Source organism: Saccoglossus kowalevskii, chromosome 17 (assembly GCF_978046115.1).
Source record: "Saccoglossus kowalevskii chromosome 17, keSacKowa6.1, whole genome shotgun sequence".
Taxonomy (NCBI): Eukaryota; Metazoa; Hemichordata; class Enteropneusta; family Harrimaniidae; genus Saccoglossus; species Saccoglossus kowalevskii.
Window position 1 is genome coordinate 24,190,962 of NC_140657.1, and position 16,882 is coordinate 24,207,843.

Consider the following 16,882-nt stretch of genomic DNA (forward strand, 5'->3'; position numbering starts at 1 on the left):
AATGAGTTCACATGACCATATATGGTCATCTGTTATTTTAATCAAATCTCTTGTTCACTGTTGTCATAATAACACAGGATTCATCTTCCTAACTGCGACAGTGTTTTAGATATGACTGCTATGCATATTAATGAGTTCACATGACCATATATGGTTATCTGTTATTTTAATCAAATCTCTTGTTCACTGTTGTCATAATGACATAGGATTTATCTTCCTAACTGCGACAGTGTTTAAGATATAATGGTTATGCATATTAATGAGTTCACATGACCATATATGGTTATCTGTTATTTTAATCAAATCTCTTATTCAACGTTGTCATAATGACACAGGATTCATCTTCCTAACTGCAACAGTGTTTGAGATATGACATTTATGCATATTAATGAGCTCACATGACCATATATGGTCATTTGTTATTTTAATCAAATTTCTTGTTCACTGTTGTCATAATAACACAGGATTCATCTTCCTAACTGCAACAGTGCTTGAGTTATAACAGTTATGCATATTAATGAAGTTAGAAGCCCCCACCCTATGGGTGCCCAGCCACGTGGCCTAACAGTGTGCTATTGGGGCAAAATGTTGCATCTGATGACACAAATGCACATACAAAATTTGAAAGAAATCAGACTAATACAAAACATGTAATTGCATAATTTCTATTTTCACAAAATCCAAGATGGCGGCGAAACCACGTGACTGATCAAAATAATATTATTTTTCTCGTATGCAGCTAAGGCCAGGCATGGTAAATATAAAAACATCTAGTAGATTGGTTGAATCGTCTCTGAGAAACAAATACCCAAACTTTTGGTCAATTTTACTTAAAATCCAAAATGGCGGCCAAACCATGTGACTGATCTGAATTTTTTTTTAGGTTTCTGAAAGGCCTTGATACACAGATGCCATGAAGCAAAATTGAAAATATTCCCTCAAGTGTTGCCAGAGTAAGAAACTACTTCCTGTTTAGAAGAAATCCAAAATGGTGGCCAAACCACGTGACCAATCGTAAACTTTTTTTCAAATCTAAATGGGATTCATATATCGAAGCTAAATACTACATATGAGAGCATTCTGCTTGGTGGTTCTGAAGAAGAAGATTTTTAAGTGTTTTATGCCGTTTTTAGGAAAAACAAAATGGCGGGAAAAGTCACATGACCGCTAAAGTTTTTATTGCTGATATCTATTACACATGAGTTGTACTATATACCATAAAAAAATCTAGACGCCTAGACCCTCAGAAAGTGGTCAAACAGCCACTTCCGGTTTTATTTCAATCCAATATGGCTGCCAAACTAATTGACCAATCAAAATTCTGAAAGCATGTTGCACCAGTTCACATTAGGGACTATCAGTATAGAACATTATCAGACCATTCCGTTCAGCGGTTTTCTCAAACGGCTTGACGAAAATAGTTACGGAAGAAAGAAAGAAAGAAGAAAGAAGAAAAAACCGGACAATAAGAATAGGGGCCTCGCCCTTCAGGCTTGGGCCCCTAAAAAACCGAACAATAAGAATAGGGGCCACGCCCTACAGGCTTGGGCCCCTAATTAATAATTTCTACAAATTGTGGAACAATAATTACTGTATTCACTCTGTTAGTTGTGTACTTGCGTAAATGACAGAGGTAAGTCTATGGTCATAATAAGTCATTTTATAAAGATCCTGTATATGCACAACTGTTAATTTAAATGAAAATATTGTCCCAGACACCAAAACAGCGACATTGCCAGCTATGTTGCAGACCTGTTTGCTATGTGCATCTCAAGATCATGTGATAGAACTGGTGCAACTATTTGGAGAAATGCAGGAATTTACTTGCATTATGCCACACAACAGCGTCTGTGTCCTGTGATGTGAGACTGACATTAATTACATGTATACATCTTATTTAATTTATTTGGATAACTTTGCCATTTGTCATATAGCAATTTATACAATCAAATGTATTACATTGTCCCTCAGTATTAGTTTGATGTCTCGTCTGTTCCGTTGAGATTGCTTTAACTTAACCCAGCTAGCAATGTTGCTGTTTTAGTGTATGATATGGAGGCGACAGTAAAATACGCAAGGGGTAATTGAATCTATTGAACCTTCCATTTCTGAGTTTCAGAGCTGCCAAAATGCTTGAACGAATTTTTTTTATATGGAGTCTATGTGTTCAAACTTTATAGAAATCGTACACACCACATACAATATTGTGCAATGCTTCAAGACAGTACTTGATTGCATCCATCTCCACTACACAGTTGATGTGATTACCAAACTGCGTTTGCACATACTTTACAATATTCTCATAATAGGCTCATTTTTTGTTCATACAAAATTGATTGCATGTTGTGCAATAGCAATCATACTTTAAAGTTTGAATTCATACTCAGTTTTGATAAAAACATAGTACTGCTAATTTGGTTAAAGTCAATCAGGTTTTGTAGTTGTATGGTACATTTCAGTACTTACATTTCGATTTCTTTTTGTTCATATTTTCGTTATCAACTGTTCCTTCTTTCCATTGGACAGCTTTATTTGTCTTTGGATTTCTCAGTTTCAGTACAACATTCGGCTACGTGTAAAATTACATTAATATTCAGTTTGAAGCAGACTGGTTCATTGACACAATTAATACAAATCAATGTTTTCCATGTTTAAAGCACGGTGGTCGTCGCGCTGCGCATGTGCGAGATATATGGGTCTCATATAAACAAAGATGGCGACTTTGACTGTTGCGCAGATCAAACCTCATAATTTGAAGAGCGCGTTGAATTGTGGGAAAATCAATGTTTATCAACACAAATGTGGCACATGCGCAGCGCGACGATTACCACGCTTTAAGGTAGAAGTCTAAACATTTTTGATCCAAAATTGCATGACAATGTACATTTGTGCTGGTTCATTATTGTGAAAAACCATGGAGCTACAATGCATTGTACAGTGACGTATTTTGTAATAATATTTATCAAAAATTGCTATTTTTAGAATAATTCCAAGCAATTATTTCTAAGCAATATTTCGCCTCAAATTGGATGACTATGCTGTAAGCAATTATTTATTTTTGGCTCGATCCTACGCGCTCTGTGCTATGATACAATTAGTTTCTTTTTTTCTCAGAGACGGGATTTTTGCGAGGGGCACCTAGTGAATAGCTTAACGTTTATTTGTAGCTTTGTGCACGGTTACTAAAAAAGACAACCGTGCTCTGTAGTAACAGTTATCCACACCAACATACGATACCCGATACGCCATCCCCAAGTGTCATACGACGTCATAGTACTTACTGATTTTTGCCCAGTTTCCACTGATACCGTTTCTAGTTTTGTCTCCGACAAAGTCATCGTCGCCATGGCGAACGCTTTTATCAAAACCGATATTATGAACAATAATATTCAAACGTGTGTGTCGATATGCACGCAAGTATTCACCAAATAGTAAATCGGACACAGTCACAATAGCAAGGGGGTCAATGAATATCAGGTCATGGCGCAAGCGTAGTAACAGCGACAATTCATGATCGTGAGGGCGCTGTTTAAAGAGACTGATAACAATGGTTATTAGAAACACAAAGAGATGTGTTTGGGGAGCAACCTCATTAAAATCCGATGGAGGCTTCAACATTTTTTTTTTTAATTTTGTAATTGTTACTTTTGTTTATTTATTTATTTATGACTGTTTTTTTTATTCACTTGCTGTTATTAAATTTTTTCTTTGATATTATTTCCCCAATTGGGGTTAGGGGCGATCTGTACAAAAAAGATCTTGAAAAAAAAAAGTACTTCAGGGACAATGAAAAAAGTAGAAAACTATTTAAATAATTTTCAAAATTTCACACACACAGAAAGCCAAAAACAAAATGTATACTAACATCCTTGGAATGAAAATACTTACTGTTTTATCTTTAATGTTTTCAGCTGAATGGTAAAAAGGAAAACAACCGCTACTGGTAATGTTCCTAGGAATATTACAACATTGCAATGAGACAGATTTAGAATGCTATCTGCTGTAGTACTCAATTATTTATAGTAAAAAATATACATCAGTACTGCAATCACTCATACTATTTATCGACAAAGAGAATATATGGAGAAAATGTATACATTACCCTGAACATCTATTTAATAACAAATTTTTCCACATACATGTATGTATATTTGATTTTCTCTGCGACTGTGGTATTTTTGGTTAAATAAAAAATTCCATTATCCTTGATGAAATTATCGGTAGTCCTTTTTCCTTGGAATTCTTTGCCTAAACTTGTACATTTTCTGTATCGGCACTTATGGATGAAAGATCTCGGTGTCATATTTGGACAAATGTGAAAACAAAACTTGTCATCAGGAATATGTGAATAAAATATTCGCCAAAAATCAATTTCTTCAGCTACCTCGATTTTGAAAGGGTAATTTACTAAACAGCTGTGATAAGCAATTTCACTAATCTGAGATCGTAATAAATATGACTCTAAAATAAAACACAATGACAAATATTTTTATTCATTATATGTTACAATTTGGCAATAGTTTAATGGACGGATTGATCACATCATAAAAATTCAATAGTAAAGACACAACAAACAGACACACATGTTATGAAGTGATATATGACATATGCTGATATACATGTATATGTACATCATATATCCCATAATATCTGACCATAATCATATGTTTTATTCCCATGAGCACTATGTAATTGTTGGCTGGTGTGCTCTTATATTAGAGATGAGTTCCTAATCGAACAATTACGATATGTTTTGCTATAAACTTGTGCACATGGCTGAAAACAACTACCACACTCTTCGATAAAATCCAGTTAAACCATCAATGATTATTTCCCTCTTGAACACTCTGTACACTGCAATAGTGACAGTCTACCAATTAAAAGTGGCAATGGTCTGTACCCAAAACATTTTTAATCTAAACCATTTGAGTTTCAGTGAACGGCATGAAATAGATTACAACGAAAAAATGTAAATACGCTTCTCTGCTGTTATATTAATTAATTACAAAATACAGGAGATATATAAAAATATTTTTATATAAAAACATGTGGAATGTTTTCGTTATTTACACGTTTTGAAATGAACACCAGCATCAAATTATTGAAAAATTTCATTTAAAGTTTTTACTCCATGACCATTACTGAAGCTCTATTTGGGTCTTGGGACTATGTGAGAAATAATGAATATGCCTGAATTCTGGAAAATATTACAAATGTTATGTTAAAATCTCAATGTTTTTAGGGTTAGGGTTAATCACTCAGGCTTGTCTTTGTTGATGATTTTGTATAGTGTTCAGATATTTATGCATTCGCTTAGATTTGCGTACTTAGTGCATCTTGCAGTAATCTAAACGAGAGAGGACCCTTCAATATTTTTCTTACATTCATATATCCCGTATATAACATAAATAAATCACAAAATAGTCCCAAGATACCAATAAAGCTTTAGCAAATTTAAGGTAGCAGCAGGAGAAAAACAAGTCAATAATTCATCTGTAATTCAGACATTCTTTAAAAATTACTATAATAACCTATACATTTTCTGAAAGCTTAGATATAGGCGAATACCGTAGTGCATATACCATACCCATGCTTGTCTGAAGGGTTATCTGACGAACAATTTTGCAATGATGCTTTTTTTCTATTCTGACTATTGAAGATATCGTTTTGCAACATTTTTAGGTGCATGAATGGCTTGGAAATTGCACAGGAGGTTTGTCACTTTGTAGATTGAATGATCACATGTAAGTTTTTTTTATCTGCATTTTTTTGGCTATGACCAAATAACTACAGACATACTGGTACTATGGAATTTTCGCCAGTTGCTACCTTAAGTAACTGAACTGTTTGTAAACAGTGTCAATTATCTAAACTCCTTGTACTAATTTGTTTGAATAATTGCTATGGTAACTGTACACATAAATGGGTTAATAAAAAGTTATTTCCCATTATTAATTTTAAGTGCAGTAGTTTCTCATTGTTCATTGTGCGTTTTAACTTCAAACAACACGGTCCTTTCAATCAAGACCGAACATATAATTTATTTCCATGATTTTTTTTTTAAATAATGTCTGGAAGCAATTTTTCACATGTAAAACAAAATGTACTCACTCTCACACAAAGTTTAAAAAATACATTCTCAAGGAAATAAATCTTGTCGTTAGTATTTGTTAAAGGCGATCTATTTTCTGAACTATTTTGACAAAGATTTTTCAAGGGCAAAGGAATTTCCTGCAACATTTGAAACATACTTTGCCAAAATACATTGTCAAGATCTGTTTTTCTGAACTATGATTTGCATATTCATGCGTAAATGTCATAAAAACAAATGACCAATGTTTTGGATCTACACAGATCGCCTGCTTCTACAAGTTGTTTGATTGGTTCCCTGGAAAGATCAAGGCACGCTGATTGGTTTCCTGAAAAGATCAAGGCATGCTGATTGGTGCCTTCAGAAGCTACCATGTTGATGTTTTCATAGCAGTAAAAACTGAACAGTTTTGGGTACTTTCAAACTCAGACAACTGAGTTTAGTGACTCATAATGTGGTATGTGGCCCAACATCATGGCGTTTTAAACGTCGCGTTCCGCTTATCGTGAATGCTTGCTGGGTATTTTTATAAGCGGTATACGTGACTTTAGGATTGTAAGCACCAGGACCGGGAGTAACTTCTGAAAAATAAAACATAAAATAAACATTATTAACATTGAACTTTATTTCCAATATTTACTAACTTATGATAAAATAGATTCAATTTAGCTAGGGAAATATAGATTCCTAGAATATGTCAGATACCAGGTGTTTAAAATAAGTGTAAAATGTTTAACCTTTTCACCACCAGAAATTCTCGCTCAAATTTGTCTGCACTTTTTCCTTATATTCTTCAATATTTCTGGAAATGAATCCTAATTTTGGAGCCAACACAGAAAATTTGAGTAATATTTTTACTCAAAGAATTTGGCTATTTTTGTCCCAATCGTCTGAAGGAAAGTGCAGACTACCGTACAAATGGGACTATTTTGTGTATTTGTGATGAAAAGAGGGAACTGGTGGTGAAAAGGTTAAAGAACACCAACCAGGGGAGCTATTCAGCCATTACATCGGATATCACACGTGCGTTACTGAATTTTGGAAATGGGGGGGGGGAGTGGTTATGAATCCCATTTCAAAACATTTCACGTACATCACCCCTTAATGGGTGTTCAAATACAGTACGTGCATTGTCACAGATCTCTGAATTGACATAAATTTTCATTCTTTGATATTGAAATCATTGCAATATCAGTCTAACAGAAGACATTGATATTTCATTAAATTTAGATGTACCCTTTCTCTGAAAATCATTGTTTTGTTAACCCTAAACATGTAATGCAAGTTATTTGATTTCAGCCAAAATGAAAACTTTTTCCATGTATTTTCTATAACGCACATGCTTACCCACCTTTGGGCTGAGTGGCCCCCCATTACCATAGCAATGTACATTATGAATAGATATTTAGATGAAATGAAGTCTTATATTTTAAATATTGTTATTTCTTGATTATTGCGTTACCCTGTTACCCTGGGTAACCAATAATCGGGTTACCTACTTAACACTATCAACCATGTAAAGTTATTGCAACCTTATGAAAAAAAAGGTGGTATCACCTTAATTAAAAATTATTGACAGTTTTAATTATAGGCAACAGACAACTAAATATGACAAAGATTGATGATAACTGACATTTGTAAGTAAGTAGATTCAATACTTAAGCAATAACCCCCGCCGAAGGCTGGTATACCACGAGATATTGCACAATTCACGACATATATGCACAAGCCGCAGGCAATTGTGCAATATCAAGTGGTATACCCAACTCCGGCAGGGGGTTATTGCTATTATATTATACCAGTATATTGACAATTCGATAAAACTAGTAAAAAATGAGTTTACTTTCATCTACTAAAAGATCATGATTATGGCCCTCGAACATGAATATTTATAAGAATAGTATGCAGTTGTACGCTGAATGCATACAAAAATTACATGCGCAACACAGTTCAAATTGAATACAAACTAATATTTATTCCGTATGAAAAAGAAACGTATCCATGGCGAATAGAGTAGCGTAAACACACAAATTAGCATAACAAAAGATGACCTTTCTGGCCTTTTACTGACGCCCAACGCGATTTGAAATACAGAGTCGTGTACAGTTTGGATCATTAAAACAACGGATTTTCCACGTTCTCATTCCGGTTTTTGTACAATTTGGATTGTAATTTGCCCATTGAAAGTACAGTTGTGAAATAAACTGGTTTTGTGACTCATCATACTACTTGTAACTGTGGATATTTGACGTTCAGCTGTACTTGGTTCGACCAAAATTTGAGACGTGGCGGGACGCGGTGTATCATGTACGGCGACTGGCACGGCGACCTCAGTTCCAACATCTGACCTGGATACGTTTGGTATAATCAAAGTTTTGTGACAGTATGACTGACAAGTTTTGTCGTTGTTCTGGGGTAATTTTGATGGTGTAAGATCAGATTGTCGCATCGTTTTTGTGACACGTACATGATATGTCTTGTCTCAACTCCGGTCGAAAGAAAGACTTTGCACGCCGTCGCTCTAATACAGTGGTTGGTGTACACTCAGCACAAATCTGCAGCTTTCGAAATTACCGTCATCATCTCCTGTAATTTATTTACCCATAGTGGAGAATTACAATACCATATATCGTCGTCGAATCCTGCGTTGTCCTGTGTTCTTTGAAACAGATGGCAATTACCCGGGTGCAATTTCACTGCAATTTTGTCAGCTAGAATTCGAACGCCGCTACGGGACACCAGTTGTTATTGGTGGCATACACTTTTGCCTGTGACTCATAGTTTTTTGCATTTTTTGTCCTTCAATCCCTCAATCTTATCTAGTACTTAAAGATCATGTTGGAGGTTTGCAATCCATCTCAAAGTCACATCACGGAGAACACAGCATTCTGGCGTTCGTTTAGGCACCTCACGGTGTTGAAGGACAATGGTTTAGGTTTGTGTGACGAACGACAATCACTCAACGACCGACGCTCACAACTTGGATCCCACCATTAACAAAAAGCAATATAACTTTTCAGATGTTTTTAATTCAGTATTTTTTTCAATAATCTTCCAAAATTCAACCACTATATTTTCCTAAAAATCATATATACCTGATTTATGTATTTCCGTATTAAACCTGTAGTCAATTCATGTTCCAGGGCCACTTGGTTTAGCCGTGCATTATCAGCCAATATACCATGGATTGCCTATGCAAATTTTGTGTTAGACCAATCAAATCAATGGATTAACACCATCAATATACTGGTATAATATAATTTAAGATAAATGACAAAGATATACAATCTAGTTAAATCATGATGTATTGTAAGAAATGTATTTCATATAATTTATTCAATTTTAATATTTATTGTATTGTGAAATTTGTTTGTTTTTCATTGCATACATATATTAATTTTATTTCTGTAATTACCAAACATTCTAAAAGCTACAAATAAATAATCAATTAAAAGAAATATATATATATATATACAAGAAAATAAATACTTTTTTTTAAAAAAGTTCAAAACAAGGAGAAAAATAAACAAACTAGGATTATATTTTAATCAGATTGATAAAATATAAAACATTTATCAGCATTTACAGTAATAAACTGATTTACCTGGTGCACCAACTGACATGTAGGGAGAGAAATATACAGAATAAAACTCAATAGAAACAACTGTGGTGGAAAACGGGGTATCAACTATTTTGAAATATAATTTCATTTTTACAAATGTATCAACAGTAACTGAGAATACAGATCAGAGGTGTAGAGCGGGAAGGCTGTCACATAATATGGAATATAATAGTTTCAGCCATTTTTAGAAAGACTATTTATATTTGTTTATTATTACATAATTTAATCTCTTTGCTTTAAAAAGAATGGACAAACCGATAGATAAAGTTACCGAGCTAAAAATAATTTGTCTCTGTGTTTTTTTTTTTCAATTTCAAGGTTTTACAAGTAAAAAAATGAATATACTTAGAGTTTGTACACTCACCTGATGGAGGCCATAATGTGGTACCTCCGTGTCTCAATCGATGTGTGAATGATGGCGCTGTATGTAGTATTAATCTGTCAGCTTTATCTCGGTTGTATATATTGGGACCGGGTTCCTTTTCTGAACCTGTAAATATATAACATATGAACACAGTCAGTGGCATGTCATATCGGTTTAGAGGGAATCTATCATGTGAATGTCATATGCTTGCTATGTGTAACCATGTATCTATCATGTGACTGTCATATGCTTGCCATGTATTGATCATGTGTAACCATGTATCTATCATGTGACTGTCATATGCTTGCCATGTATTGATCATGTGTAACCATGTATCTATCATGTGACTGTCATATGCTTGCCATGTATTGATCATGTGTAACCATGTATCTATCATGTGACTGTCATATGCTTGCCATGTATTGATCATGTGCAACCATGTATCTATCATGTGACTGTCATATGCTTGCCATGTATTGATCATGTGCAACCATGTATCTATCATGTGACTGTCATATGCTTGCCATGTATTGATCATGTGTAACGAGGTATCTATCATATGATTGCCATGTGATTCTCATGTGACCGCCATGCGTTTGTCAGGTGACTGCCATGTGACATACCTTGTTTTCCAAATGACATCGATCCCCTATTTCCAATGATTGTAAATGAAGGCGTAGACGGTTGGGTTTGATGTCTCTTTCCGACCAATGTTTTAATATTATAAGTTGCTGGAGTTGGCCACTGTAAGAAAGTTAAGTATTTATACAAATTGGATCGGAGAAGTTGACCAACAAAAAATTCAAATGCACACTGTGAAGAATAGTTTTGTAGTATTTGTTCTCAATCAGTAAAAACAAATTCCTGATTTCAAGCAAGATGACACGCCTCCTTGATGTCAAGAATAAAGGGCGCCCTCAAACAACATTAACTGATATATAAGTTGATTAGAATAGCTCAACATACCTTGTGATCGAATCTTAATCGATGCGTAAAATTATTACTGCTATGAAACCATTCTTTACTCCAAGCTTTATAACCACCACCACCTACGATGAATTACATAATTACGATTTTCACGAGGACGAAATTTCACAATCATTGCAACAAAATTTTGCAAATTTCCCAGAATGGCTAATTGGGTTTAAAAAGTCACATGACATTGACTTACTTCGTTCGTGTAACTTCATTCCAAACGAATACTCGGGTGAGTTTGTTTCATTCAATGGTTTAATGTTCGGTGAATATGTACATGGTCCGGGGCCTTCCATGTCAATTTGTAACGGCGGTCTACTATTCATACACTGATCCCAAGCTGAATAAAAACAAAATATATAAATCATTTTTGGGTAAAAAGTAACAATTACTGTAAATCATTTAATATTTGCATCTAGCAATTATTTGTTTATTTGTCCACAAAAACAAAATTTCACAAAAAATTATTTCAACTGCCTGTCGTAAGCGAAATCTTCACTGCAAAAAAATTCTTCTGCAAAAATAAGTGGTTTATAGTATTTCCAGAAAAATAAAATTATTAATACCGCATATACTATACAATTTTTTTCCCCTGAAAGTCTAGTAAAAATCAATATTTCCCTTTTCAAATCAGTAAGAATAAATGACACATGTCAACCTAATTTTTGATTTTCACTGAAAATAAATTCAAGCTTAAGAAATTAACATATCAGACAGGCAGTATTTTCACACACAATGAATAAATTATTAACTTTGTTAATCCACCAGGTCCTTACTCCACTTACTCATCAGTTTTCTACTGTTCCTTTCCTCGTAATAAATACTTGGTCCTTTGTTGATTGCGGCTCTTTTCCTGTAAGCAAAATAATTATCTATTTTAATTAAACATTCAATGAGGTACTTAATTGGCTAATTAATAATAAAATTCTGAAACTGCAGAGCAATGATTTAATTAAAAAGTCAAATTTCAATGGTTCAGAATTTGTTATTATAACTAGAAATTTGGTTAAAAAACCCACTGAGGCAATGATTAACATTTCAATATCAAAGGCACACAGGAAATCAACAAACTCATTAATTTTAACTAGTTTAAATAACCAATATGAATGATTTAGTGCTGTTTTGCATGGAGTCACATGACAGGAAGTGAATGCAAGTATGAAGACTAATGAATTACTGTGATATTGTTTGGTAACCACGGTGATAGATCAACGGTTATATATTTATACAATATATTTCAAGACAGAGCTGCGTCACAGAATGTTCTACGTTACTAAGACGCGCACCACTGTTCCATGTATTTCTATGTGCTCTGTGCACGCTGCTGTGGAATGTTGAAACTGCAAAATGTTTTTGAGGAATCAATGTAGCAATTTATAAATTATTACTGTGAAATACCTTTTTTTTGGTGGGATTTATGTTTGCTATTTGAACAAAAATTTATTCCAGTTCCAATAAAGTATTTTACAGTAACTACCGATAACAGCTTTTTCGTGTTTCATGAAGTGAATAATTCTGATAAAGTTCAACTCAAGCGGGCAAAAGATTTGCAACTAAGACGCAACGAAAAAAAATTGTGTTGGTCACACTTTTCCAGCCACCTCCCTTGAATTCAAATATAGTAAACCTGTTCTCAAGTTGAAAAATAATAATGAAAATAAATATTCATCAAAAATAAAGAAACAGTAGTGTGTAGTGTGTGATTCAATGAATTAATCACTGAATAAATTGTAAACCATTTTAACTTCACAAGAAACAAATTTTCATGGATTTCGAGTTAGGGTAAATCGTGAAATTTTGAAAATTGAAATGAAGTTTCTCCAATGACATAAAACGTCAGTGACTTTTGCAAAATTTTGACTTCACGAATGTCATAAATTCTGAAATTACACAATTTTTTGCATAAAAAATTACACGGTTTACAATATACATAGCAAATATGTTTGTGACTTCCAAAAATAATGTAATATTTGTAATTTGACGAGTTTCAGACTCTTTGATGACAGCGAGCTATAAATAGATTTAAATTATTACCTTGCTGAGAGAACTACAGTTGACATCTTCATTACAGCAGGTGGTAGTCGCCCTGGCAACCCTTCAGATATTCGGTCGCCTTTGTACTTAGCATTTTTATTTGCAGGTAGACGTTTTATGTGTGCCATATTTGGCGGCGCATACAGAGGGTTTGTAATTTCTCTTTTCGCACCATCGTCCATATTAATTCGGGGTAATGATTTAATTTTTATGTTCACTGTAGGAGGGAAAATATCTCATTACTATCCATGTGTTATCTACCAAGAGAACTCTTTGCTGTCACATGTATTTGTACAGAGAGTTAGGTGTGCTTTCATGTGTATTTGTACAGAGAGTTAGGTGTGCTTTCACATGTATTTGTACAGAGTTAGGTGTGCTTTCACATGTATTAGTACAGAGAGTTAGGTGTGCTTTCACATGCATTTGTAGAGATAGCTAGGTGTACTTTTACATGTATTTGTACAGAGAACTAGGTGTGCCTTCACGTGTATTTGTAGATAGCTAGGTGAACTTTCACATGTATTTGCACAGAGAACTAGGTGTGCCTTCATGTGTATTTGCACAGAGAACTAGGTGTGCTTTCATGTGTATTTGTACAGGGAACTAGGTGTGCCTTCATGTGTATTTGTAGAGATAGCTAGGTGTACTTTCACATGTATTTGCACAGAGAACTAGGTGTGCCTTCATGTGTATTTGTAGAGATAGCTAGGTGTACTTTCACATGTATTTGTACAGATAACTAGGTGTGCCTTCATGTGTATTTGTAGAGATAGCTAGGTGTACTTTCACATGTATTTGCACAGAGAACTAGGTGTGCCTTCATGTGTATTTGCACAGAGAACTAGGTGTGCTTTCATGTGTATTTGTAGAGATAGCTAGGTGTACTTTCACATGTATTTGTACAGATAACTAGGTGTGCCTTCATGTGTATTTGTAGAGATAGCTAGGTGTACTTTCACATGTATTTGCACAGAGAACTAGGTGTGCCTTCATGTGTATTTGTAGAGATAGCTAGGTGTACTTTCACATGTATTTGTACAGATAACTAGGTGTGCCTTCATGTGTATTTGTAGAGATAGCTAGGTGTACTTTCACATGTATTTGCACAGAGAACTAGGTGTGCCTTCATGTGTATTTGTAGAGATAGCTAGGTGTACTTTCACATGTATTTGTACAGAGAACTAGGTGTGCCTTCATGTGTATTTGTAGAGATAGCTAGGTGTACTTTCACATGTATTTGTACAGATAACTAGGTGTGCCTTCATGTGTATTTGTAGAGATAACTAGGTGTGCTTTCACATGTGTTTAAAGAGAAAACCAGATGTGCTATTAAAGTGTGCTTTTATTTTACATTTTTTCTTCACGAATGTCATAAATCCTGAAATTACACAAAGTTTTTGCATAACATTTTTTATTTTACATGTTATGTTTTTGATCACAGACATTATTCTTACTTTAGAAATAAATCAGTAAAAATAATGTATTTGACATAACTTGGTTACTCTTCCCTTCCAAATACTTTGTAAAAGGCGTTAAACAAACAATGTGGCCAATGATTGGTTGATTACTTTTCTGCTAGGGGAAGTAAGCCAATGAGGAATACTGTTACTCACCTGGTGTAACGTTATCATTTAGGCTATGGCTTTGTAAGTATTCTTCCAGTCTGGTCCTGTCTACGTCATCCTCGTCTTCTAATTGGCTGACGTTCTCTTCCGTTAATGGCAAACGTTTATTCTCCGTGGCGTTGATTGGCGTAGGCAACTTTTCTACTTCTCCAGTTCGCCGTCTTTTTCCGAGTAGTGGTTTCGAATCCGTTTTAGTGTCGTCTCCCGTCCCTTCGTCTTCGTTAACTGGTGTGCTGTTCTCTTTTTCTTGAATGTCCTTCGAATTGTCATTGATATTTTCATTTCCCGCTACCTCTGTTTCATTGTTGTGTTCAGCGGGCACGTTTTCAGTCTGTAATTCTGCCTGCTTGTCTGTAATTTCTATGGCTTCTTTGTCGTCGCCGTGTTCGTCGTTTTCATCCCCGTTGCCTTCATTGTCGACATTCTGACTCTCCGTTTGGTTCTTTTCTTCACTCGCGGCATGATTGTCTTGAATTGTCTCGTCATTTTTTTCGTCGTCCGCCATTTTGCTAGGTCGTTTTTTATCGAGATTCAGCTCATATTACCTCCACCCCGGACTCTATGTGGAAGCATTAAATATGAAGTGTCAGTACTCCCAATCTTTATTATTGTTTTGAGAAGTAACGAGAAACCCAATGATTACGCGAGCAATCGTGAAATTCAGCGCTTATCCACCAGCGAACAATAGCAACAGAATTTATTCAATTTGTATCCAGTTCTAACAATTGTAACCATATATTAACGGGTCATTGTAAAGTTCAATTTGTTGAAATCGTCCACCGTGAATGCGGACATCTGTTGATCGAGCAGGCCCGAGACTTCCCTCCAACAACTGCTCGTGTTGAAAACAAAATATACGAAATACATGCCAACTTTTTATTCGCGAATTAATCACTAAGTCGTACGCGCTTTGTCCACGGCCGGTAGGTTTTGGTAACTGATATATTCGTTTCTGAGTGTTTCTAAACATGAACAATGAAATGTACTTCGCTGTGTACGGCGGCTGTCAAGCGTGAGGGTGCTGACAACCAAATTAAACAAAATTACAAACAAACTGCGTGGTCATTTTTTTTAATCAACTTACCAATGAAATGACGATCACGTTCGCTGATATGTTGCTGTTTTAAACCAACGGTAAGCTGGAAAATGGCGCTAATACACTGGTCATTTAGTGCTCACAGCGTTACGCATTCACCCATTGCATTTGCGAAGCGGTGGCCATTACTCAGCTGGTTACTATGAAGCCGCAGGTCTCTAGGGGGCGTGGTGATGATGACGGATTACTAAATACGTGCGCATAACACCCGCAGGGTTGCTTAACAGGTGGTAACAATCAGTTCAAGTTGTTTATCACGGCTTATGTTTATAAACGGCTTATGTTTATAAACGGCTAATGTTTATAAACAACACGTTTAGACATATAGTCTATGGTTTAGATAACACGTACCGTTTCTATGAATCAACGAGTTTAAAAAACTAGATATAACAGATATTGGCAGACGTCTACGAGATTAAACAGTTATATCATAAACATATAACGGGATGTTTGATGACGTCGTACGATCTATACAAAATGATGACAATTTATTTTCCCGAAAGGAATGAAAATGTAGTAAGACTCCTGGCAGTACTCTGTCATATGCAAGTAATTTATCAATCGTTATAAATTTATGATATTAATAATAAGTTAATAATGTTAATTAACTTAATTGGTAACAATTTTAAGCTGTGATCAACTTCAGAAACAACGTAGAATGTAGAATATAGTAATTATGGACAACGTGAAGCGGAAAAACATACCCGGGGGTCGTCATTTTGATTTAATTATTACGTATGGTTAATCACTGTAGCTACGAGTTTACATTTAAAGCGAAGAGGTCGTCACCTGCGCACGCGCGAGTCTCAAGGGCGATAACAACGCACGCTGAAAACGCAAAGGCTCATGGGTAGACGCTTGTTTGTAAACAACGACACGTATTATTTTTTCCTGCCAAAATCTTGGTGGAACATTTTTCACATTTGCGGTTATTTTTCTGAATTATGTTTGTTAATTTTGGACAAAATAGTAGACATACTTTCCCATTGCCTTACAGGTCTTGATCGCAATTTTTGAAAGAATTGGAAAATATTAGTATTGTGCGTGTTTGTTCATCTTGTGAAAAGTAAAATAT

At 34.9% G+C, this 16,882-nt stretch overlaps 2 protein-coding genes across 3 annotated transcripts in view; both read right to left on the minus strand.

The window, feature by feature from the left end:
• The window catches only part of LOC144359399 (E3 ubiquitin-protein ligase PPP1R11-like), a 32,786-nt gene extending 29,274 nt beyond the window's left edge, over positions 1-3,512 (minus strand). The window contains exons 1-2 of the mRNA XM_085492539.1: positions 3,282-3,512; positions 2,467-2,569 (exon numbers count right to left, since the gene is read on the minus strand). Coding sequence (XP_085348665.1) covers positions 2,467-2,569; positions 3,282-3,347 — 169 coding nt within the window. The 5' untranslated portion in view covers positions 3,348-3,512. The remainder of the gene's footprint in view (positions 1-2,466; positions 2,570-3,281) is intronic.
• Positions 3,513-4,486: 974 nt separating this feature from the next.
• On the minus strand, positions 4,487-15,982 carry LOC100378134 (uncharacterized). Of its 2 annotated transcripts, XM_085491847.1 has the most exons (10): positions 15,796-15,982; positions 14,700-15,270; positions 13,087-13,303; positions 11,838-11,905; positions 11,249-11,392; positions 11,044-11,126; positions 10,701-10,821; positions 10,078-10,203; positions 9,696-9,707; positions 4,487-6,672 (listed from the first exon to the last, which is right to left on the minus strand). In XM_085491847.1, exons 2-10 carry the CDS (start codon positions 15,214-15,216, stop codon positions 6,539-6,541), a joined length of 1,422 nt encoding a protein of 473 aa, XP_085347973.1. In that variant the 5' UTR covers positions 15,217-15,270; positions 15,796-15,982; the 3' UTR covers positions 4,487-6,538. The 2 variants fall into 2 exon arrangements, with proteins under 2 accessions (XP_085347973.1, XP_006821297.1); XM_006821234.3 differs by lacking the exon at positions 9,696-9,707.
• Between the last annotated feature and the right edge of the window lie 900 nt (positions 15,983-16,882).